Here is a 24,742-nt window from a genome sequence, read left to right on the forward strand (position 1 = left end):
GATTTAATGGCACTATTTACATGACAATATGGCTTTCATTAGAAACTGGAATAATATGTTACATATTCACAGTAAACTCCTACTGTACCGTTATCTACTGAAGTACAGCTACATGACGATTGGTAAAAAGATCTGTACCTATGACCTGCCCTGTTAGATGTGCGCTTGGCAGCTGAAGGCATCCGTGTTGGTTCCTTTGTTCTTATGTGCCCACATTGCTGAGAAAAATTCAGTCTTTATATATGCAAATGAGCCTCTAGGAGCAACGGAGCGGTTGCTACTAGAGCAGAGGTGGGCAAACTGACTCGTGGGCCACAAAGGGTTCATATATATTAGACCCGGGGGCCGGACCAAGAGTAGATGGATGGGCCATTTGTGCGAATTAATATAAATTAAATTGAAAATTTCGTAACATTAACAGTTTAGTTTAATTCACGGTAGAAAAGCATAAAAAGTTATTTTACAAAACTCTTATGCATGTATTGCTTTCATAACATAGTATGTATAACTCACCTTCAATTTTAGTGGGAACAGTGTTTGTCTTCCATTTTTGCTAAGGCATCAAAGTCTGGAGTTAGCTTAGTTGTTGCAATTCGCAGAATAGATACTGTGCCAGTATATAGGGCCCCCATAATGTGCAAGTATATAGGGCCCCCATAATGCTTCCCCCTCTTCTCCATAGTGCCCCCCCCCATATTGTGCCTGTATATAGGGCTCCAATAGTGCTTCCCCCTCTTCTCCATAGTACCCCCCCATATTGTGCCTGTATATAGGGCCCCATAGTGCCCACCATATTGTGCCAGTATATAGGGCTCCCATAGTGCTTCCCCTCTTCTCCATAGTACCAATCCATATTGTGCCAGTATATAGGGCCTCCACGCCACTTCTTGCCACAGTATACTATAAATAATAAAAACAAACTCATACTTACCTTATGCTGCTGTCAGTGATGCGATGCAGGCCTCTTCCAGCCTGTGTCCCGCGCTGTACGGCTCAGGTGGCGCGATGACTGCATCGCTCCGCCAGCACTGGCCTCTGTAGCCTATCAGAGGAACGGGCAAGGGAGACGCCTCTCCCCTGCTCCTCCGCTGAGGACAGCGATACAGATTAATATGGAGATGAGCGCTTCCATTGTGGAAGCGCTCATCTCCACTCCTGCTGCCTCCGGAAAGCTCTGCCGGACGGATAAAAAGGTCCACCGGGCAGTAGTTTGCCCATCACTGTACTAGAGTCTCTGTTCTCTCTGCAGCCGTCTATGAGGACAAGAGGAGCCATATACCACAGCTACATGCTACAGCAGCATTACATCTTTCACTGAGCTACAATTTTGATCTCTTTTCTGTCCCATTTGTGTTCTATGACGGCTAGAGGTTACACAGTTACCTACATTAGCACTAACAGTCCAAATGTAGAGGAAACCGGTGTGTTTATGCACTAAAGAGGATTGTCGGATTTCAATCATAGTATAATGTATCTAATTCCTCATAGTTGTGCTTTGTCCACCGCTTGCCCAACGAATTTCATTCTTGCGCCACATGCTGATGAGGTGAATAGAGTATAGCGTTTTTTCTAATCTCCGCTATAGTCACTCCCCCAAATAGCTCCTGGTGTCCTTTCCACCTTCCGACTGCACAAACCACATGCGCCAGTTCTTCCCCGCTTCAAATTTTTAAGGCGCTGTGTCGTCACTTCCTGGACTCGCATCAGAGCATAGGGTCAGGCTACTTTCACACTTGCGGCAGAGTGATCCGACAAAGCAGTTCAGTCCTCGGAACTGCCTGCTGGATCCAGCAAAATGTATGATAACTGATTACATTAGTAAAACTGATCAGGATCCTGATCAGTCTTAAAAATGCCTGGTCAAAAAAGCATTGAAATGCCAGATCTGCGCATGCACAGACCGAAAGGACGGATCCGGCATTTTGAATGCCGGATCCGACACTAATACATTCCTAAGGCATTCAGGCAAGTCTTCAGTTTTTTTGCCAGAGATAAAACCGTTGCATCCTGCGCTTTTATCTTTTGCCTGATCAGTCAAAATGACTGAACTGAGGACATCCTGAACGGATTACTCTCCATTCAGAATGCATGGGGATAAAACTGATCAGTTATTTTCCTGCATTGAGCCCCTAGAATGGAACTCTATGCCGGAAAAGAAAAACGCTAGTGTGAAAGTACCCTTATCTTGCTGCGATCTGCACTGGCACATGCACGGTGTACACTAGAAAGATGGAACGTACAGGATACTGGTACTACTGCACATGCGCTGGCCAATATTATACACACACACACACACACACACACAAGAATACTGTTGTCAATTATACAAAGGGCAAGTAGGTTCATGGTGTAAAAATAACATGACAGGTCCCCTTTAAAGAAAGTCACAGTAGTTGGACATGCTGCATTTTTCACGCAACGCAGAACTGATGAAAAAACAAAACAAAAAAAAAAAACGTTGTTCTATATTCTGCGTTTTTCACGCAGCCCTGGCCCAATATAAGTGGATGGGGCTTCAGTGCGGATGAGATGCGTTTTTTACTCTGATGCTCGCTAGAAAAGGTTTGTAAACCTTCAGTATCACATGAAAAACGCATTTTTCGTTGCAAAAGATGCATAACAGAGCCAAATGTAGCTGAACAGACTCCGCTGACTACAGATGGAGTCTGTTGAGTTTCTGGTTGAAATCCTGTTTAACGGGCAAAAAAAGTCCTGCACGCAGGACTTGCTTCCAGTCTTTTTGACAGGATCTGTGGGGGAGTCCCCAAAGAGAGCCTCCAATGCAGATGTTCACATTCGCTGTCTGATCGTAGACAGCATGCACCATTTTGGTCAGATTTTGGCACAAGACACTGCCATTAAAGTCAATAGGTGAGCGATGAACTGCACACAAACTATCCATGTGTAGTCAAAAGAAAAAACAAGTACTCACCTTTAGCAACAAAAAAAAACAGAAAAAAACTGTGGATAAAAGCAGTTTTTTTTGGGGGGGGGGGGGGGGGATTTATCAAAACTGGTGCAAAGGAAAACACCTTAGTTGCAATCCGATCCATTTGTTTTCCAAATAAACATTGAAAAATGAATGGTGGAATCTGATTGATTGCCATCGGTAAAAAGATTTCAATTACTTACCGGTAATTGGTTTTTCCTCTAGCCCCCACAGCGGCACGACAGGAGGATACCCTGCCTCCCCAGGGACAGGAAACAACGTGGAGATCTTTAAATACTCCCCTCCCCTTACCTGCTCCAGTAAATAACCGAGAAAACTCTGGAATGGATGCAACAAAATTAATCTTTATGTATATTTGAGAATTAGACAAGGATACTCTCCAAGAAAGACATAACTTTTTCCTTCTTTCATCCTTTTTTTTTTTTTTTTTTTTTAAATAAAAGTTAGAATAATCATTGGGAGGGAAATTCCCCGTGCCGCTGTGGGGGCTAGAGGAAAAACCAATTACCGGTAAGTAATTGAAATCTTTCCAAACACCCCCACAGCGGCACGACAGGAGGAATAACATAGGAATCCCATATCAGGGGGGGACAACAGCAGATAACACTCTGCGAGCAAATGATAATTCCCTGTTCTTCAACACATCTAACTGATAATGTCTAAAGAAAGTAGAAGGTGACGACCAGGTGGCTGCCTGGCAAATTTGTTCTAACGGAACCTCCGCTGATTCAGCCCAAGAGGCTGCTACAGATCGGGTTGAATGGGCTTTTAAGCCTGCCGGGGGAGGAACCTCCCTTAAGTCATAACAAGCCAAGATTGTCGATCTAATCCATCGACTAACGGATGCTTTGCTTGCCGCGTTTCCCTTATTTGGGCCTGCAAACTGAACAAATAGTCTGTCCGTCTTCCTGAGATCTTCTGTAGCCTTTAGGTAGGTAAGAACGGCTCTTCTTACATCCAGGTTATGGAAGCGTCTTTGTTCCTGACTGCCTGATGGGGATCCAAAGGAAGGGAGGGACACTTCCTGAAGACAGTGGAACTTAGAGACCACCTTGGGTAAAAAAGAGGGAGAATGTCTCAGTACTATCCTATCATCCTTGATGGACAGGTACGGGGGCCTGCACGAGAAAGCCTGTATCTCCCCCACCCTCCTAGCCGAGGTGATGGCTATTAAGAAAACTGTTTTAAAGGTAAGCATCTTTAGAGATATCTCAGATAAGGGCTCAAAAGGGTTGTCTGATAAGGCTGCTAGAACTAGATTTAAGTCCCAAGGAGGGACAGTGGACCTCACTATTGGCTGTTTTCTCCGAGCTCCTTTCACAAATCTCTTAACAAGGTCTATGTCTGCTAATTTTATATCAAGTAAGGCACTCAAGGCTGATATATGGACCTTTATAGTGCTTACTCTTAGCCCCTTCTGAAGACCTGACTGGAGGAATTCTAGGACCTTAGTGACTATAAGGGGACCTCTGGTATCCCCCCCTGTAAATCTTCTGAAAGACTGCCAGATCCTGTCATAGATCCTCGAAGTCACCTTTTTGCGACTAAAAAGAATTGTGGAAATTACCGCGTCCGAGAGGCCCTTTCCTTTTAATATTTCCCGCTCAGTCTCCATGCTGTCAACTGAAGTTGTGTTGTCTTGGGATGCCATACTGGGCCCTGGTGAAGGAGATCCGGGATGTTTGGTAGATGCCACACGTCTCCTGCTGACATCCTCACTAGGAGAGGGAACCATGACCTCTTGGGCCAGTAAGGAGCAATCAGGATCAGATTGTGGTTCTCCTGAAGTACCTTTTGCAGCACCTTGGGGATTAACGCAAAGGGAGGGAAGGCATACAGGTTTACTCTTGGCCATGGGTGGGAGAGAGAGTCCACTATAAGAGGGTGATCTGAATAAGCCAGAGAGCCGAACTTCTCTACTTGTCTGTTTTGACGCGTGGCAAACAGATCTATTTCTGGAAGGAACCATGTTTGTGCTATCCGATGGAATATCCTTGGGTTTAAGGACCATTCCCCTTCTTTCAAGACATCTCTGCTGAGAAAATCCGCCACTGTATTGTCTTCTCCCCTTATGTGAACTGCCGATATTGATAGTATGTTTCTTTCCGCCCACTGGAAAATCTCTCTTGAGACCCTTGCCAAGGATGGGCTTCTTGTGCCCCCTTGTCTGTTCAGATAGGCCACCGCTGTGGTGTTGTCTGAGAGTATTCTCACTTCTTTCCCGTGGACTTCTGAGTGAAGGGCCTTCAAGGCCTCCCATACTGCCCCTAACTCCTTCAGGTTGGAAGAGGCTAGGATCTGATTTTCTTGCCAGCCCCCTTGTATTACGGACCTGTCTGAAAAGGCCCCCCAACCGTTCTTGCTGGCGTCTGTAGTGATAGTGACCACATCTGTTTGCTGCCACGGGACGCCTGTGTTTAGGTTTTGGTTGATCAACCACCAATTTACGGAGTCTCTTACATATTGAGGGACTCTTACTCTCCATTCTAGAGAAGCTTTGCTCTTGTCCCATTCCCTGAGCATGAAAGCCTGGAGGGTTCTTGAGTGAGCCTGAGCCCACTTTACTGCTGGGATAGCTGAGGACATTAGACCCAAGATTTTCATTATTGACCTGATTGTCACTCTTGATCTGCTGCGGAACAGCGTAAATTCCTGCTTGATAGTCTGGACTTTTTCCTGTGGGAGGAAGGTCCTCATGAGGCCTGAATCCAGCAGCATTCCTAAAAAGATCTTCCTTTTTTCGGGCTGGAGGTCTGACTTTTCTATGTTTATTAGCCACCCCAGGTCTGTTAGGCTCTGCTTCACTATTTCTATCTGTTCTAATAGGAGACTTTTTGATGCAGCGGCTATAAGGAAGTCGTCTAAGTACGGCACAACTAATATGCCCCTTAGATGAAGATCTGCTATCACCTCTGCCATCACTTTGGAGAAGACTCTTGGTGCTGACGTAATGCCGAAGGGGAGGACCTGGAATTGATAATGGAGTACCACCGAACCCCGCTGTACTGAAAATCTTAGGAATTTCTGATGCTCTCTGCAGATTGGAATGTGGTAGTACGCGTCGGTAAGGTCTAGGGTTGCCATAAAGGTGTTTCTCTGTAACAGACCTATAGTGGATTTTATGCTCTCCATCTTGAACCGTTTGTAGAGTAGATGTTGGTTCAGTCCCTTTAGGTTTATAATGGCTCTGTATGAGCCGTTCGGCTTTTTGACTAAAAATAAGGGGGAATAATAACCTGTTCCCTGTTCTGCTAGGGGAACTGACGCTATGGCTTCTTTTTGTAAAAGGATTTTTACCTGATCTAGTATTAGAGCTTGGACTGGACCGGCTTTTTTGGTGATGTGGAACACCTCCTGGGGAAGAGTGGAAAACTCCAACTTTAGGCCTGAGGAGACTACGTCCAAAACCCATGGGGAATTGGAGATATTCTCCCAGGCTGGAAGGAAGTACTTCAGCCTTCCTCCTACCCTGCATCTGGCGTCATTGCTTTGATGACCTTTGGGAGGAGTCAGAGGGGTTGAATAAAAACCCTCGACCTCTTCCTCTTCCCGAACGCCACCGGGGGGAAAAATCCCTTCTCTTTTGGTCCTGTCTGCCCCTAGATGTGGGAAAAAACCGTCTCTGACGAAAATTCTTTTGTTCCGAAGGAAACCCCTTCTTTCTGTCTGTGGCTTTATCAAGGATGTCGTCCAGTACTGATCCGAACACCCTATCACCTTCGCAGGGGATGCCGCAGAGTTTGTTTTTGGATGCCGCATCACCTGACCAGGACCTAAGCCATACTGCCCTTCTGGTAGAGTTTGAGAGGGCCGCTGACCTGGCTGCTAACTTAATAGAGTCGACCGAAGCATCGGCCAAAAATTTTGCCGCCTGTTTAAGAACTGGAAGAGAAGCTAAAATATCCTCTCTAGGGGTTCCTGATACTAGGTGCTCCTCCAGCTGGTTTAACCAGATAGACATGGACCTGGCTGTATATGTAGCGGCCACGCTAGGTCTAAGGATGGACATGGAAGCCTCCCAAGATTTTTTTAGTAGGGCCTCGCTTCTCTTATCCATTGGGTCTTTTAAGAGACCTAAATCCTCAAAGGGTAAGGCTGACTTTTTTGTAATCTTTGCTACGGGGGCATCCACCTTAGGACACTTGTCCCAAGAGGACGTATCTTCCTCAGCAAAGGGATATTTTCTTTTTAGGACCCTAGATACGCTTGGTCTCTTTTCCACATCGGTCCACTCCTTATTAATTAACTTTGTAATATTAGAGTGGAGGGGGAACACCCTCTTCCTTTTTTCTCCTAAGCCCTTAAACATTAAATCTTGTATAGTTTTGGACGGTTTAGACTCCTCTAGGTTTAGAGTTGCCCTAATGGTCTTTAATAATACTTCGGTCTCCTCAATGGAACAAAGAGGCTTCCCGGACTCATCTTCAGAGGAAAGAGGTTCAGACTCTGAGAGTTCCCCTTCATCAAGATCCACTTCCTGATATTCTGCCTCTAAAGTCGCAGGCATCTCAGCCATAGAAGTAGAAGGCTTCTGGGACGTAGCAGCTAGTCTTTGATCCACAGCGCTGCTTACTTCATCCTTAATAATATTTCTAATATTATCCAATAAGGAAGGAGACTCTTCTGCCACAATCTTTTCCAAACACTTGGTACAAAGGGCTTTTTTATACCCTGACGGTAGGGCCTTTTTGCAAATGGAACACTTTTTGACACGCTGGGCCTCAGATTTCTGAATTTCCCTGACCTATATTAGATATAAGTCAGAAAATTTGTTAAATAAAAAAAGGGGGGCTGCCTAGTCTGTAGAAAGGGAGAGGCAGTCCCTTATCCAGTGCAGAAGGTCAGAAAACCTAAACCCCACAGTGAATCACAGGCAATATACATTCCTCATTTCCCTCCAGAGGAGGGTAGCTTACCGGGCTGCCGGTCTTGGAAGGATCCGAGGGTCTGCGCATTGCGTCCTCTCCTGATGCCGACATGCTGCAGGCTGTTCTTAGGACACCGCCGATTCCCGCCGTTTTTTTTAAATCTGCGCAGGGAAGTGACGTCTAACTCCCGCGCTTGTGAGCTCCCGCTCACGTGACCCGCGATCCTGTGGCTTCCTTCTCGCGATATCAGCGAGGAAGCGCTGCCCGGGGCTGCCTCCACCGGAGGACTTGTGCCTGGGAGACAGGGAGAACCGCACCGCAGTCCCGCGATCCTGCTCCCCTAACGACCTGCCGGCGATCCTGCTGATGGGCGAAAGAAATCCCACCAGCGAAGAGAACTCCACGTCTTGCTCCCAGAGGGACAGGAAACAACTGGAGCAGGTAAGGGGAGGGGAGTATTTAAAGATCTCCACGTTGTTTCCTGTCCCTGGGGAGGCAGGGTATCCTCCTGTCGTGCCGCTGTGGGGGTGTTTGGAAAATGCCAGTTTTTCTTAGCACCAGTTTTGATAAACCTCCCCCATTGGGTGGAATGATTTTTGAGTACTTTTGTGGAGTTCAAGGGGTTGCGTGCAGGTTCTGCAAACCCACCCTCTTGGGCAGACCTGCAAGTAAAGCCTAAAACATACCCGCTTCCCGGCAATGGCTCCCAGCATATAAACTTCCATTTGACCTGATACCCTTGTATAACACGACCATGACATGACCCAAGGGGAGTAGGTCACCGCTGTGGCCAGCAATTGGCTGTAGCAGAGCCAAAAGCTGGAAATACAGCGCAGCAGCCGCCACCATAACCCCCACTAAAGGCGCACAACCCCTTTAGGGTGCATTCACACCACCGTAGTGTTTTGCGGATCCGAAAATGGGCAATTCCAGCCAAAATCATCATTCATCAGATGAAATTTAACAATGGACAATCATTTGATTGTGTGCCGCCACCTTGAGACTCTTTGGCTGGGTTCACACGAGCGTTGAGGGAACATGCGCGATTTTTCCCCGCGAGTGCAAAGCATCTTAATGCATCCACGTTTCCGGAGCACGCCCCCGATCATCCGGTCTGTCCTATTCTTGTCCGCATGGGAGTGCCGGCCAGGTGTATTACAGATCCGCAATTTGCGAACCCCATGTTCTATTTTTTTGCAGAACGGAAACAGAATGCACATGGAGTATCTCCCTTTTTTGCAGATCCATTTAAATGAATGGTTCTGTATACGGTCTGCAAAACAAAAGACAAACAAACACGGAACGGACACTGAAAGAAAATACATTCGTGTGCATGAGCCCTTAATCTGCTCACGCATTTCCATCGGGAATAACAAACGCCACAATGTAGAGAACTGTTACTTTAGGAGGAACAGGTATTTAGTAGAACAGGAAGTCCGACAGCAGGTCCTCCAATGTCAACCTCCCTTAGCAGTTATGCTACAGTAAGTCAATGTTATACATTCTTCAACTACTCCGATTGAATCCTCAGTCTCTCCAAATGTGGGGATCAAAGTTGTTAGACGAGGGCCAACCCCAAATATCAGTGTTCAACTTCTTGCAGGTCACATTTAGGGCCTATTCACATTTTGGAGTTGGAGGATCTCCTGATTTATACCGGACAGATGCCTTTTTTTTTTTTTTTTTTTATAATTCAGTCTGATTCAGACAACAGCTTAAATTTTTGTCCACAACGTAGATGCATCTGGATGTAGTTCAGTCCTATCCACAAAGCAGCTGACCCATAATACCAGGCAACCTGTGGACAGTTCTGGTGCAGTCTGTGGAAGAAGCAAGCTTCTCCAATGAAAAGCGCAGCTCACATAAGAGGTGAAGAACAAAAATATAAATAAAATCAAGCATAGGACAAAGCAAAATTTAAGGATTTTTTTCATGGCTCGTCCCTAAACTATTGCAGAGTGATGAAACTGTTCAGTAGGTTTCACAACTAGGGATGAGCGAACTCGAACTGTATAGTTCGGGTTCGTACCGAATTTTGGGGTGTCCCTGACACGGACCCGAACATTTTCGTAAAAGTCCGGGTTCGGGGTTCGTCGCTTTCTTGGCGCTTTTGTGAAGCTTTCTTGGCGCTTTTTGAAAGGCTGCAAAGCAGCCAATCAACAAGTGTCATACTACTTGCCCCAAGAGGCCGTCACAGCCATGCCTACTATTGGCATGGCTGTGATTGGCCAGAGCACCATGTGACCCAGCCTCTATTTAAGCTGGAGTCACATAGCGCCGCCCGTCACTCTGCTCTGATTAGCGTAGGGAGAGGTTGCGGCTGTGACAGTAGGGCGAGATTAGGCAGATTAACTCCTCCAAAGGACTTGATTAATTGATCGATCTGCAGCTGTGGATCATTGAGCTGCTGATACTCAATTGCTCACTGTTTTTAGGCTGCCCAGACCGTTTGTCAGTCACTTTTTTCTGGTGTGATCGGCGGCCATTTTGTGTCTTGTGGTGCGCCAGCACAAGCTGCGACCAAGTGCATTTAACCCTCAATGGTGTGGTTGTTTTTTGGCTAAAGCCTACATCAGGGTGAAGCTGTCACACCAAGTGCATTTAACCAGCAATAGTTGTTTATTTTTTGGCCATATCCCAGTCTAATTCTGTCAGTAAATCCATACCGGTCACCCAGCGCCTAAATACTAGGCCTCAAATTTATATCCCGCTAAATCTGTCGTTACCGCTGTACTGTTCTGGCTGGGCAAGTTATTTAGTGGCCGTCAAAGCACATTTTTTGTTCTGGGTTGAAATACAATTCCCAATTTAGCAATTTCATAATTTAGTGGTTTCTGCTATATCAGAGCTATTTGAAATCTATCCCTAAAAGGGTATATAATATTCAAGGTGCACATAGGGTCATTCAGAATAACTTCACACACACGCTACTGTGCATTTCCAAGTCTAATTCTGTCACTAAATCCATACCGGTCACCCAGCGCCTAAATACTAGGCCTCAAATTTATATTCAGCTGAATTTGAATACAATACATTGGGCCAAATAATATTTTTGTTGTTGTGGTGAACGATAACAATGAGGAAAACATCTAGTAAGGGACGCGGACGTGGACATGGTCGTGGTGGTGTTAGTGGACCCTCTGGTGCTGGGAGAGGACGTGGCCGTTCTGCCACATCCACACGTCCTAGTGTACCAACTACCTCAGGTCCCAGTAGCCGCCAGAATTTACAGCGATATATGGTGGGGCCCAATGCCGTTCTAAGGATGGTAAGGCCTGAGCAGGTACAGGCATTAGTCAATTGGGTGGCCGACAGTGGATCCAGCACGTTCACATTATCTCCCACCCAGTCTTCTGCAGAAAGTGCACAGATGGCGCCTGAAAACCAACCCCATCAGTCTGTCACATCACCCCCATGCATACCAGGGAAACTGTCTGAGCCTCAAGTTATGCAGCACTCTCTTATGCTGTTTGAAGACTCCGCTGGCAGGGTTTCCCAAGGGCATCCACCTAGCCCTTCCCCAGCGGTGAAAGACATAGAATGCACTGACGCACAACCACTTATGTTTCCTGATGATGAGGACATGGGAATACCACCTCAGCATGTCTCTGATGATGACGAAACACAGGTGCCAACTGCTGCGTCTTTCTGCAGTGTGCAGACTGAACAGGAGGTCAGGGATCAAGACTGGGTGGAAGACGATGCAGGGGACGATGAGGTCCTAGACCCCACATGGAATGAAGGTCGTGCCACTGACTTTCACAGTTCGGAGGAAGAGGCAGTGGTGAGACCGAGCCAACAGCGTAGCAAAAAAGAGGGAGCAGTGGGCAAAAGCAGAACACCCGCCGCCAAGAGACTCCGCCTGCTACTGACCGCCGCCATCTGGGACCGAGCACCCCAAAGGCAGCTTCAAGGAGTTCCCTGGCATGGCACTTCTTCAAACAATGTGCTGACGACAAGACCCGAGTGGTTTGCACGCTGTGCCATCAGAGCCTGAAGCGAGGCATTTACGTTCTGAACCTTAGCACAACCTGCATGACCAGGCACCTGCATGCAAAGCATGAACTCCTGTGGAGTAAACACCTTAAAAACAAGGAAGTCGCTCAGGCTCCCCCTGCTGCCTCTTCTGCTGCTGCCGCCTCGGCCTCTTCTGCTGCTGCCGCCTCGGCCTCTTCTGCTGCTGCCGCCTCGGCCTCTTCTGCTGCTGCCGCCTCGGCCTCTTCTGCTGCTGCCTCGGGAGGAACGTTGGCACCTGCCGCCCAGCAAACAGGGGATGTACCACCAACACCACCACCACCACCTCCGTCACCAAGCGTCTCAACCATGTCACACGGCAGCGTTCAGCTCTCCATCTCACAAACATTTGAGAGAAAGCGTAAATTCCCACCTAGCCACCTCGATCCCTGGCCCTGAATGCCAGCATTTCTAAACTACTGGCCTATGAAATGCTGTCATTTAGGCTGGTGGACACAGACAGCTTCAAACAGCTCATGTCGCTTGCTGTCCCACAGTATGTTGTTCCCAGCTGGCACTACTTCTCCAAGAGAGCCGTGCCTTCCCTGCACAACCAAGTATCCGATAAAATCAAGTGTGCACTGCGCAACGCCATCTGTGGCAAGGTCCACCTAACCACAGATACGTGGACCAGTAAGCACGGCCAGGGACGCTATATCTCCCTAACTGCACACTGGGTAAATGTAGTGGCAGCTGGGCTCCAGGCGGAGAGCTGTTTGGCGCACGTCCTTCCGCCGCCAAGGATCGCAGGGCAACATTCTTTGCCTCCTGTTGCCACCTCCTCCTACTCGACTTCCTCCTCCTCCTCTTCCACCTGCTCATCTAGTCAGCCACACACCTTCACCACCAACTTCAGCACAGCCCGGGGTAAACGTCAGCAGGCCATTCTGAAACTCATATGTTTGGGGGACAGGCCCCACACCGCACAGGAGTTGTGGCAGGGTATAGAACAACAGACGCAATCTCGTTGCAGCTCTGGGACTAGCCAGTTTGACGTACATCCCTTGCTTGGCGCATGTGCTGAATTTGGTGGTGCAGAAGTTCATTCACAACTACCCCGACATGTCAGAGCTGCTGCATAAAGTGCGGGCCGTCTGTTCGCGCTTCCGGCGTTCACATCCTGCTGCTGCTCGCCTGTCTGCGCTACAGCGCAACTTCGGCCTTCCCGCTCACCGCCTCATATGCGACGTGCCCACCAGGTGGAACTCCACCTTGCACATGCTGGACAGACTGTGCGAGCAGCAGCAGGCCATAGTGGAGTTTCAGCTGCAGCACGCACTGCGGAACAGCACCACTTCACCACCAATGACTGGGCCTCCATGCGAGACCTGTGTGCCCTGTTTCGAGTACTCCACCAACATGGCCAGTCGCGATGACGCCGTTATCAGCGTTACAATACCACTTCTATGTCTCCTTGAGAAAACACAGGAGGAGGGAGGAGGGATAATTTTAGCACTTTCAGGCCAGTCTCTTCGAAGTGACTCAGAGGGAGGTTTTTGGCAACAGCAGAGGCCAGGTACAAATGTGGCCAGCCAGGGCCCACTACTGGAGGAGGAGGAGGAGGAGGAGGAGGAGGAGGAGGAGGAGGAGGATGATGAGGATGAAGCATGGTCACAGCGGGGTGGCACCCAACACAGCTCGGGTCCATCACTGGTGCGTGGCTGGGGGGAAAGGCAGGACGATGACGATACGCCTCCCACAGAGGACAGCTTGTCCTTACCCCTGGGCAGCCTGGCACACATGAGCGACTACATGCTGCAGTGCCTGCGCAAAGACAGCAGAGTTGCCCACATTTTAACCTGTGCGGACTACTGGGTTGCCACCCTGCTGGATCCACGCTACAAAGACAACGTGCCCACCTTACTTCCTGCACTGGAGAGTGATAGGAAGATGCGCGAGTACAAGCGCACGTTGGTAGACGCGCTACTGAGAGAATTCCCAAATGTCACAGGGGAACAAGTGGAAGCCCAAGGCCAAGGCAGAGGAGGAGCAAGAGGTCGCCAAGGCAGCTGTGTCACGGCCAGCTCCTCTGAGGGCAGGGTTAGCATGGCAGAGGTGTGGAAAAGTTTTGTCAACACGCCACAGCTAACTGCACCACCACCTGATACGCAACGTGTTAGCAGGAGGCAACATTTCACTAACATGGTGGAACAGTACGTGTGCACACCTCTCCACGTACTGACTGATTGTTCGGCCCCATTCAACTACTGAGTCTCTAAATTGTCCACGTGGCCAGAGCTAGCCTTTTATGCCTTGGAGGTGCTGGCCTGCCCGGCGGCCAGTGTTTTGTCTGAACGTGTATTCAGCACGGCAGGGGGTGTCATTACAGACAAACGCAGCCGCCTGTCTACAGCCAATGTGGACAAGCTGACGTTCATAAAAATGAACCAGGCATGGATCCCACAGGACCTGTCCGTCCCTTGTCCAGATTAGACATTAACTACCTCCCCTTAACCATATATTATTGTACTCCAGGGCACTTCCTCATTCAATCCTATTTTTATTTTCATTTTACCATTATATTGCGAGGCTACCCAAATTTGAATGAACCTCTCCTCTGTCTGGGTGCCGGGGCCTAAATATATGCCAATGGACTGTTCCACTGTTGGGTGACGTGAAGCCTGATTCTCTGCTATGATATGAAGACTGATTCTCTGCTGACATGAAGCCAGATTGTCTGTTACGGGACCTCTCTCCTCTGCCTGGGTTCTTGGCCTAAATTTATGACAATGGACTGTTGCAGTGGTGGCTGACGTGAAGCCTGATTCTCTGCTATGACATGCAGACTGATTCTCTGCTGACATGAAGACAGATTCTCTGTTACGGGACCTCTCTCCTCTGCCTGGGTGCCGGGGCCTAAATATCTGAGAATGGACTGTTCCAGTGGTGGGTGACGTGAAGCCAGATTCTCTGCTATGGGACCTCTCTCCAATTGATTTTGGTTAATTTTTATTTATTTAATTTTTATTTTAATTCATTTCCCTATCCACATTTGTTTGCAGGGGATTTACCTACATGTTGCTGCCTTTTGCAGCCCTCTAGCCCTTTCCTGGGCTGTTTTACAGCCTTTTTAGTACCGAAAAGTTCGGGTCCCCATTGACTTCAATGGGGTTCGGGTTCGGGACGAAGTTCGGATCCCGAACCCGAACATTTCCGGGAAGTTCGGCCGAACTTCTCGAACCCGAACATTCAGGTGTTCGCTCAACTCTATTCACAACCCTATGAATTGCTGCCATTGCCAAAAGCCTTGCTTCAGACTTTGGCTGTTGCTGGTATCGAAATATCGATACTTTTGTCCCGGTATATATCAAGGGGAGAAAAACAGAACTGATCACACATCCACAATGCTATGCTTGGATCTTATTAAACTCGCTATTCAGCGCAATATGGAAGTGTACGGTATCGGTATTTGCCTTTTATCGATACTAGACCGCACTACTGCGCAGCCCAGTATCAGAACATGGAGCGCACTGCTGTCAGCGTGTGCCATGTTCCCTCAGCAGCACAGGGGAGAAGGAGTCACTCTCCGTCCCCCTGTGCCACCGCTGCCAATGAGGAGAGAGGGGCGGAGGGGGGACAGGCGCACTGCACCACCAATGAAAATTAACATCTAATACAGATACAGCTGGCTGCAAAAATCACAGCTTGCACCCGACCTCTGTAACAGGGAGCTGGGTGCCACACCTGAGGGGTTAACTGCTGCACCTGCCTCCTGTATCAGACATTAATTATCATTGGTGGTGCAGAGAGCCCTCCCCCCTCAGTATTATAATCATTGGTGGCACTGGCCACAGGGTCCCTGCCCCTCCTCATTGGTGATACAGTGGCAGTTGTGATCGGAGCCCCAACAGTGAAGTCGCGGGGCCCCGATCGGTTACCATGGCAGCCAGGACACTACTGAAGCTCTGGATGCCATGGTAATTTACCTGCTGCTGTGTGCACAGAGCACAGGGTAGCAGGGAGAGTGAAGTCCTGTTTACCTACAGCCAGACCCCTGGCCCTCCCCATTATTGTAAAATTGAGCTGGAGCTAGTGGTAGCACAGTTCCGACAGGCTATACCCCCGCCGGAAAAGGTTACCTCAAGTGTTAAAGTAGCCTAAAAGAAAAAGCTTAAAATGGGTTGTCTGGTTCTCATACAGACGAGCTAACAGGTGATCAGAAGACCCCGAGGATGGCTCATTAATATGAGAAAACTGGACAACCCCTTTAACTCACATCTGGAGTAAATGACAGCTTTATTACATTGCTGGAGGATTAGATAAGGCAGGAAAGAAAAAAAATGCTTATACACATCAAATGCAAGTTGGCCAAACCAGCTGACTAATGAGTATGGGAGGATCCCCCCAGATGTCAGGTTAAAGAAGGATCAGGCATGATGAATTTCAATATGTCTGATCCTTTTTGAATGCAGGAGATAAGCAGCCACCAGAGCACAGCACGTGTGCAAAATAAAATAATCCATGTCTATGGGGAGTTGGGTGGTCCAATAGTGCACAGGTGAGCTTCACTTCAAAACCCACCTGCTAGCTGTGCCCTCTGCAGCGGCAGCACAGTGTAATTACAACTGCTTTTTACATTCACTTGAATGGGACGAGCAGTTGTAACTACACTGCTCTGCTTCAACAAAGAGGACGCACAGGCGCTGCTACATCTTCAAACAGCTGATTGGCAAGGGTGCTGGGAGACGGACCCCCACAGATCTGATATTTATGACCTACCATGAAGCCAGGTCATCAGTACTGTAGCCCTGCATGGAGTGCTTCTTACAGTCCCAAAAACACGATACATAAAAAGTAATAATCATGGGCATAGCCAAGTGCGATAATGCCTGTACTATAAAAATATTTATCCCATGTAGTAAACAGCGAAATAAAAAAATAAAAAATAAAAAAACACCTGATTCGCAGTTTTTCCCCCCACAGTATTCAAATGCAAGAAAAAAACCATACATATGCCTCATCACTATAACCATACTGGCCTAGAGAATGAAAGTTAGGCCTCATGCACATGGCCGTTCAATGGGGCTGCAAAAGATGCGGACAGCACTCCGTGTGCCGTCTGCATCCGTTGCCCTGTTCCATGGCCCCGCTTTGTGGACAAGAATAGGCAGTTATATGTAAAGGCTGACCGTGCCGTTCTGCAAATTGCGGAACGGGCACGGACGCCATCCGTGTTTTGCGGACTGCAAAACACCACAGTGATGTGCATGTGGCCTTAAGGCAAGTTTTAACCCATAAAACAGTTGTGGATTTTTATTTATTTATTATTTTCGCAATTTCATTTCATTTGGAATTTTTTTTCCAGCTCCCCACTACATTTTGATATTAAAAGGTGGTAAAACAAAGTCCAATTTGGCGGGACAACACACACTTTATAGGGCTACGTGAACAGAAAAAAGTAATGGCCCCGGAAAGGCGGGGAGTGAAAAGCAGAAATGCAAAAAAGTGAAAAAACCTTCCAAGGCTGAGAGTTCAGCTCTGTATGCGTCTTACCTTTCACCTCCTGGTCTCTGGAGAGGGTGCTGTACACAATCACATCCCAGAGACCGTAATAATCTAAGACTCATCTCTGTATATGGCCACCATAAGGCACACACCCGACATGGGAGTCTGTGCCCCCTCAGCAGCCTATAGTCTGGCACCATGGCGTATACACCCTTGCTTGTGCAGTCTTACAGGGCGGCATTAATCCTTCAAGAGTAGCACAATAGCATCTGCAGAGCCAAATGTCTGGGGGCCAACTAGTGAAGCGCTGGGTGGAGGGATCAGAGGGATCAGAGACATCAGTATCTTTTTATATCTTTCTCTATAGCCTTTCGCAGTGGAAAAAAAATAAAATATATAAAAATAAAAATGTAACCACTGTATTACTGAATGCAACCCCTAGGACTACATACACAGTCATCTGCTAGCATGCAGACATTCCTGATGATGTGCCAGCATTACTGGTAGTAATACAGATTAAAATATATATCACACGGGTTATGTCTCTGGTAGTTCTAGATCTTATTACAAGGCCTCTTTTGTATTAAGATGATATCTGTTTGCAGCTTATGCAATGCTGTTAAACAGATTTCTCCGATCTGCCACTTCTTACCTTATCGGCCTCCGCCACGTGACAGATGACCTCTCCAGTGGAAGGGTTGATGGTGGGGAAGGTCTTCTTGCTGGCTGCATCTTGAAATTCATTGTTTATGAAGAGCTGAAAGGAGAAAACACCTTAATAACGTCTCTCACATCAGACATTTCATTTCAACCTGCAATTATATGTTTGACACGGACAGCACTGATCGGACAATGTCACATGTGACTGGAGACGCAGTGATCATTTATCAACATTCATACATTTCCAGGAGGAATAGGTGAACAATTTAATGAGCAGGAGATAAGGGAATTGAACTTAGGTCCGAGGTATCCTGATGCTGGGGAGGGGGTGGGGGGGGGGGTCGCTCCGACATGCAGCCAGCTATTCCCCGCCTGTAGACTAGGGCTGTGACGGAAAGCGCCATTAGGCTAATGTATTAGATAGGAGACCGCAATATTCAGCAGATCCTTGCCTCATAAGAGTGATACCCGGGACCGTTACATTCCTCCCAGTGCTCTGAATCATTCACTACTACCTGACCTTTATTGAATTTTAATCAAAGACAAATAAAAGTAATTTTTTAATAAAAAGGCATACTCAGCAATAACACTAATAACTACTAAGTCTCTGGGTTGGAGACAAGCAGTGGTGTTAAATAACCAACACCATTTCTGTCAACATTAAATCAGAATATAGAACATGCTGCGATTTTCACGTAACGCAGAACTGATGCGTGAAAAACAACGCTCGTGTACACAGACCCACTGAATTTAATGGGTCAGTGCGGGTGCTATGCGTTCACGTCATGCATTGCACCCACGCGGAAAACTCGCTCGTGTGAAAGGGGCCTAACTGCACCGATTATGCTAACCCAGCAGTGCACTTCAGAGGCTTTACAAAGCTCAAGGACCCATGATGAAATCACAGGTCCTGTTCCCTGTAACAGTAAAGGAACTGCACTGACAATGGTGTAGCACTGAGGTTAGGAGAGAGCAGGACCAGTGAGTGTGGAGAAGCTCTCTCCCTCAAGCCTCCATGGTCTTCCCCTGCAAGCCCCCAAGAGAGGTGAGACATTTAAAATGGGGACAAGGCAACCGACAATTTAGGGAAGGTTTGTCAGGGGACAATGCTACCGTCAGTGTGAGTATCCGGAGACAATGCTGCTGCCAGTATGGGAGGGATTGTCAAAGGACGATAATGCTGGGTATTTTGTACTTTATGGGGGTATTCATTTGGTGCTATTGGGGTAAATGCACTGTGGTATTTGTTACTGCTGGGGTAGCAATTTTTTCTGCAGGATGGTGTTTATTTGGTATGGCTAGGAGGTATTTTGAGCTTTATTTGGGCATGTGATGTTATAGGGGAGGTAATGCATGTCTCAGACCATGTGATTAAGCATTTCAGTGTTCCTGTTTATTACATAGGGGCATGGCCAAGTAAAGCAAGATTTATGGCTGCGTGCATTGCTCATCATTTTTATGCAGTATCATATGTAAGCTCATGGGATTTGTACAGGGGCCAGGCTGGGATTACAAAACAACCCTGGCATACTAAGTTGTATCTCTTTTCATAGGACGCAGATATAATTATTTACATGCCATCGACCGGTTGCTGCTGTCTGAAGCAACAGACGCGGAGCAATGACGTCATTGTGCCTGCTTAACTGGGCAAGAGACTAGAGAGCTGGCTCAGCAAACATGAAGAAATCACTGCATCACGCTTGTTGCTGGGGTAAAACCGTATGTTCTCCATTCATCACTAACAAGGCACCACTCTTATAAGGGGGAGTTTTACTGTGTGGGGTCATAACTACTGTGTGGGGCCACCAACATGACATACTTGCTGTTAGTGGGGACTAAGGGGGTACAACGACTGAAAGTGCTGCAAGGGTCCCTTCTTGGGCTTCTAAAAAGTGGGGAGTTATGCATTTGCCTTAGTGCTGATGGGACATGGGATGCCATGCTAACAAGTTTCATTGTTAGCATGGCGTCCTCAGGGGTTATGGCCGATCAACCCTGGCTGGACCATGAGGGTAGAGCTCCATAAGCTCCTTAAAGAGGACCTTTCACCACTCCTGACATGCCCGTTTTAATAGCTCCATGCATCCCCATGTAATAATCCTGGAGTGTGACGAATACCACACCTCGTGCCAGATTGACATCGCCTACATTGAGCTCATGAGACGCGGTATGGTCATGGGTTACCAAAAACGCGATGTTACGCCCTCAAGAGGAGCAGTTAAGGTCAGCTTAGTACAGTTTACACAGACACCTTCTGTCCGCGCGGGCACAGAGGCAACAAGCTGAGAAAACCTTTTCACTGCCGCAGTGAAAACAGCGCTGTCTCACACCGGGTATCTGCCACCAGCTTCTCGTTTGATATAAGCCCGGTGCGCTAACGGGTTTATATAGGGCGAGAAACCAACCTGCGGTAGCTTATAATTAAGCTAAACCACGTGCCATAAGGGCACACTGGATATAACAATATACACAGTGGTCTGAGGTTACAGATACAGGTTATATGGGTACAACAGGGTTAAAGGGGTATTCCCATCTTAATGATCACTGTTAAATCTGTTAATTATTTAACAGTGATTATTTTTCTAAATATATTTAATTAACAAATTCCCACCTCTTAGAAGAAAATAAACATATACTTACCTGACTGTTGTCTTCCGTTTCCCCTGGTTACGGCCACCGCTCTTCTCAGGAATCGCGGTGGTCGCACGTGCTCAGACGTCTTCTCTTCTCCCGGCCGGCAGCGCGCTGTACTAAACGTGCAAGCCGAGGCCGCGCATGCACTATGGTGATTTTTCTAGCCAGTATAGTATACTTGCCAGGAAGAAGTCACCAGGGCGCATGCACGGCCTCGGCGTGCGCGTTCAGTACAGCGCACAGCCCGGCTGGGAGAAGAAATCAATCAAGATGGAGCCCGCCCCCTGCCGAGTGCAGAAACCAGGAAGTGGACAGCGCGTCGGGAGCAGGTAAGTATCTAGTAAATAGCGAGTTGACAATACCCCTTTAAGCAGAGTAAAAGTCAGTTACCGGGTAAGATGAAAGTTCCTTTGGGTTGTGAGGTGTTCTTTGCTGTAGTCACATGAAGGGCAGTGATCTCAGCTAGTTCCTGGGTCCCCCTAAACACATTACACAATGTGACCCTTCTTCAGAGAAAGACACGCCTACTCGCTGGCACAAGCCTGTAGCCGGCCCCTCCACTCCCGTCCTCTGCTGGACTGGCTGCAAATGACCCACAAAACCCATTAGGGTTTATAGCTCCAGTCCAGAAGGTCACGGAGATTGTTCTGGGACCAACGGATCCGCCTGGGTTCCAGCTACAACAACTAGAGTCCAAACATGGTGCCGCTATTGGGTTTCTGTGGGGAGATATGGATCTCCCTTCCCTGGGATGCCACCAAACAAAGCCTATGGGCATGTTCACCGTGGCCAAAAATATGCATCTGCTTTGCACCTGCAATTCATAATTCCTTATGAAATGTAGGTGCCAACATGTCTGGGAGGTATCATTGATCTTGAGCAAGAGCCGAGAACCCCTGCTGGGAGTTTTCCTGCAGATTTGGTTGCCTCCAAACTGGCTTGTTGAGGTGTGACATTATGCACCTGGGGCCTCCTTGAAGCCTGACCCCTGGGGCTTTCTCCCTTGCTAGCTGACAGATGGCTGGGAGCATATTTTGCATGTACACCGACTGTGTACAAGTCAAAATGTGAATCAACTGACAATCAGGGTTGCCAGTAATAAGCCATATTCCTGACATGGCGCATCTATTCTTATGGCTTTATGTTGTGTCATTCCTTTATTATTTGCACTACAAGTTATGAATACATTGCCATTAGCCTTCAGTAAAGGTACAAAGAGGAGGTACCAAGTTGGGGGCGTGTACCTGCACAGACTCACTCTATCCAATCAGTGCTGCCATTTTCAGACTGAGCAGGTACACCCCCAACCAGTTACCACCCCTCTGTACCTTTACTGAAGGCTAATAGCAATTCATTCATAACTTCTAATAGAAATAAAGGAATGACAGAGACATAAGAATAGAGGCTCCAGAATGGTTATTACATGGGGCATGCAAGAAGCTATTAATACAGATATGTCAGGAGCGGTGACAGGTCCTCTTTAACCCCTGAGGATGCTGTGCTAAGGGTGAAACATATCAGGGGAGCTTTATTTTTTATTTTTTAACTAGCGAGCCTTCTCAGCTAACCAGCACCATAGGGCGCACTGCAGACGCTTAACACTCACAGTCCAGGCAGGGTTGCTCTAAACCAGGTCTGATTCTCAGCAGAAATATTTACATCTTCTAGTGGCAGACAGACCAACTGTTACATTAGTATCCAAGTAATAAGATATACAAAGATCTGAAACATTTTCTACATACACAAATCTATTACTCAAATATTGTTCACAAATCTGTGTTAGTGACACTTCTCCTTTGCCGAGATAATCCATCCCACCTGTGAGGAATATGGATTAAATATTTACCGTCAGCCATGTCCTCTCACCCACCATTCGCTGAAAGACAGCAGAAGAAATAAAGCTCCACAGGGGGGCCCTGCTTCAAAGCCACAGCCAGATAGCAGAAAACTCCTAGCAGGCCACATTTGGTTACATTTCACACCTCCAGTCAGACAGCACGGATCCTGTAGGAAAATCTCCAGCAGGAGGAATCAGCCTTTGCCAGGATCAATGATACCTCCTAGATATGTTAGCACCTACATTTCATAAGGAATTATGAATAGTCTGTCCATCCCAAGGCATAATTCAGTGATCTATTTGCGATCCTGGGGCAAAGCCAAACGTCCACATCGTCCTGGCTTGAGGCTAGGACGCCCGGGAGGGGAGATATACATATCTCCCGACAGAAACCACATAGCGGCACCATGTTTGGACTCTAGTTGTAGCTGGAACAATTGGGCCCGGAACCATCTTCCCACGACATTCTGGTCTGGGGCTATGAGCCTTAAAGGGGTTTTCTCAAGAGAGTTTTATATTTACCTGCTCCCGACGCGCCGTCCACTTCCTGGTTTCAGCAGGGGGCGGGCTCCATCGTCATTAATGTCTTCTCCCGGCCGGGCGCTGTACTGAACACGCATGCAGAGTCCGCACAGGCGCCCTGGTGACTTCTTCCTGGCCAGTATAGTATACTTGCCAGGAAGAAGTCACCAGGGCGCATGCGCGGACTCAGCGTGCGCGTTCAGTACAGCGTGTGGCCGGCCGGGAGAAGAAATGAAGAAGTCTGCGCACGCGCGGCCACCGCGATTCCTGAGAAGAGTGAGGATTTGTTAATTAAATATATTTAGAAAAATGATCACTGTTCAATCATTAACAGTGAAAGAGAAGAAAGAATACCGAAACAGGAGCCGCACATCTACAAAAATGTACAAGTTTATTTGGGTAACAGACACAGCATAAAAAAGTTTAAAATCGTTGTATACAACAAATCCGGGCCATGTAAGCCGTGTATCGGCGCATGCCCATCTGAATCACCACAATTTCATGTATGAACCCCCACATCCATCAGCATATCATAATATAAAGTGCATGAGATCCATCAACAATGAATAAGAGTTAATAAATACTTATCATGGTATTAGCATGATGGGGGGGTGTCTGTGGCGGTCAGAAAGAAAGCCCCACGCGTATCGCCAGGCTTGCTGGCTTCCTCAGGAGTGCCTGGTTCCCAATAGCAATCATCAAATATATATGTATCAAATAATCAAGTAATGCCTTGTACCTGTGCAGGGATACCAGATGGAAGAAGGGGGCGGTAACTACCTCACTGTCGTGGAGCGACATAGAGGCGAATGGGGAAGTCTCCCATAATACAGGTGTGGGTCCGTTGTGGGAAGCGAACGGCGTCCGGATGTGCCGTTCGCGCATGCGCCCATCCAAGCCGGCCCGCGCTGCGTTCCAAAGACCGGAAGTAGCAGCACGCGCCGGCTCGCAGGGTTCCCACTGCGTGTCAATGGTCGGAAGTGACGTAGATCCCGGCGTGTGACGGCGACGGGGGGGAACTGCAGATGTACACGGAGGAAAAAGGACAACAAGAGCAGGCCTTTTGCACCAGACTTGGCGCATAAATTATAAAAAACAGTGTATCAGAGTCAGAGAGAGACCAAGAATTGAAATAGAGAATAAGGAACAAGTGTTGCTCTGAAAATAAAGGGCATAAGAAAAATGTCAGGAAAGGAATAGATTAATTTCAAGAACACACCAAAAGAAATATCAAAATAATGATAATTAATATGCTCAAAATCCCAAATTATTTATATGTTTCTGAAACAATTTTTCATGTATTATTGTTTGTAATTATTATACTTATTTATTACTTATTTTAAATCTATTTTTTAATTATTTTTTATTTTATTATTTTCGCCTATATTTTTATATTTTTTTGTTACTATTGTTTTATATAAATTTTTCATTAATTTTTGATTTTATGATTTTTATTATATTTTTTAGAATTTATTATTTTTTATTTGCATATTTTTGAATATTATTTTTTATTCTTTTTTATTATTTATATTTTATAAAAAATTTTGAAGTTATCAATTAGTTGGTGCACTAAGAAACAATGTATGTGCCCAAAAGTAAAACCCAAGGTGAATATTTATAATTAAATCATGTGCAGAATTAGCTACCTGTCAAATGAATGACCTGGTCTCTCAATTCGACCACATGGTATCACACCCAATCGTGTCTAGATAACCATTTTTTCTTTAATTTTAATTACTAGTTATGAATTAAATCGCAAAAAAAAAAAAAAAAAAAAAAAAAAAAAAAAAAAGGGGAAAGAGGGAAAAAGAA

The 24,742-nt window shown here is 47.0% G+C and overlaps 1 protein-coding gene across 1 annotated transcript in view; it reads right to left on the minus strand.

Moving 5' to 3' along the window:
• Positions 1-24,742, minus strand: part of ALDH2 (aldehyde dehydrogenase 2 family member) — a 67,232-nt gene that overhangs the window by 23,983 nt on the left and 18,507 nt on the right. The window contains exon 2 of the mRNA XM_044275778.1: positions 17,930-18,034. Within this exon, the coding sequence (XP_044131713.1) occupies positions 17,930-18,034 (105 nt within the window). The remainder of the gene's footprint in view (positions 1-17,929; positions 18,035-24,742) is intronic.

The sequence above is a fragment of the Bufo gargarizans genome, chromosome 1, assembly GCF_014858855.1.
Source record: "Bufo gargarizans isolate SCDJY-AF-19 chromosome 1, ASM1485885v1, whole genome shotgun sequence".
NCBI classification, from domain to species: domain Eukaryota; kingdom Metazoa; phylum Chordata; class Amphibia; order Anura; family Bufonidae; genus Bufo; species Bufo gargarizans.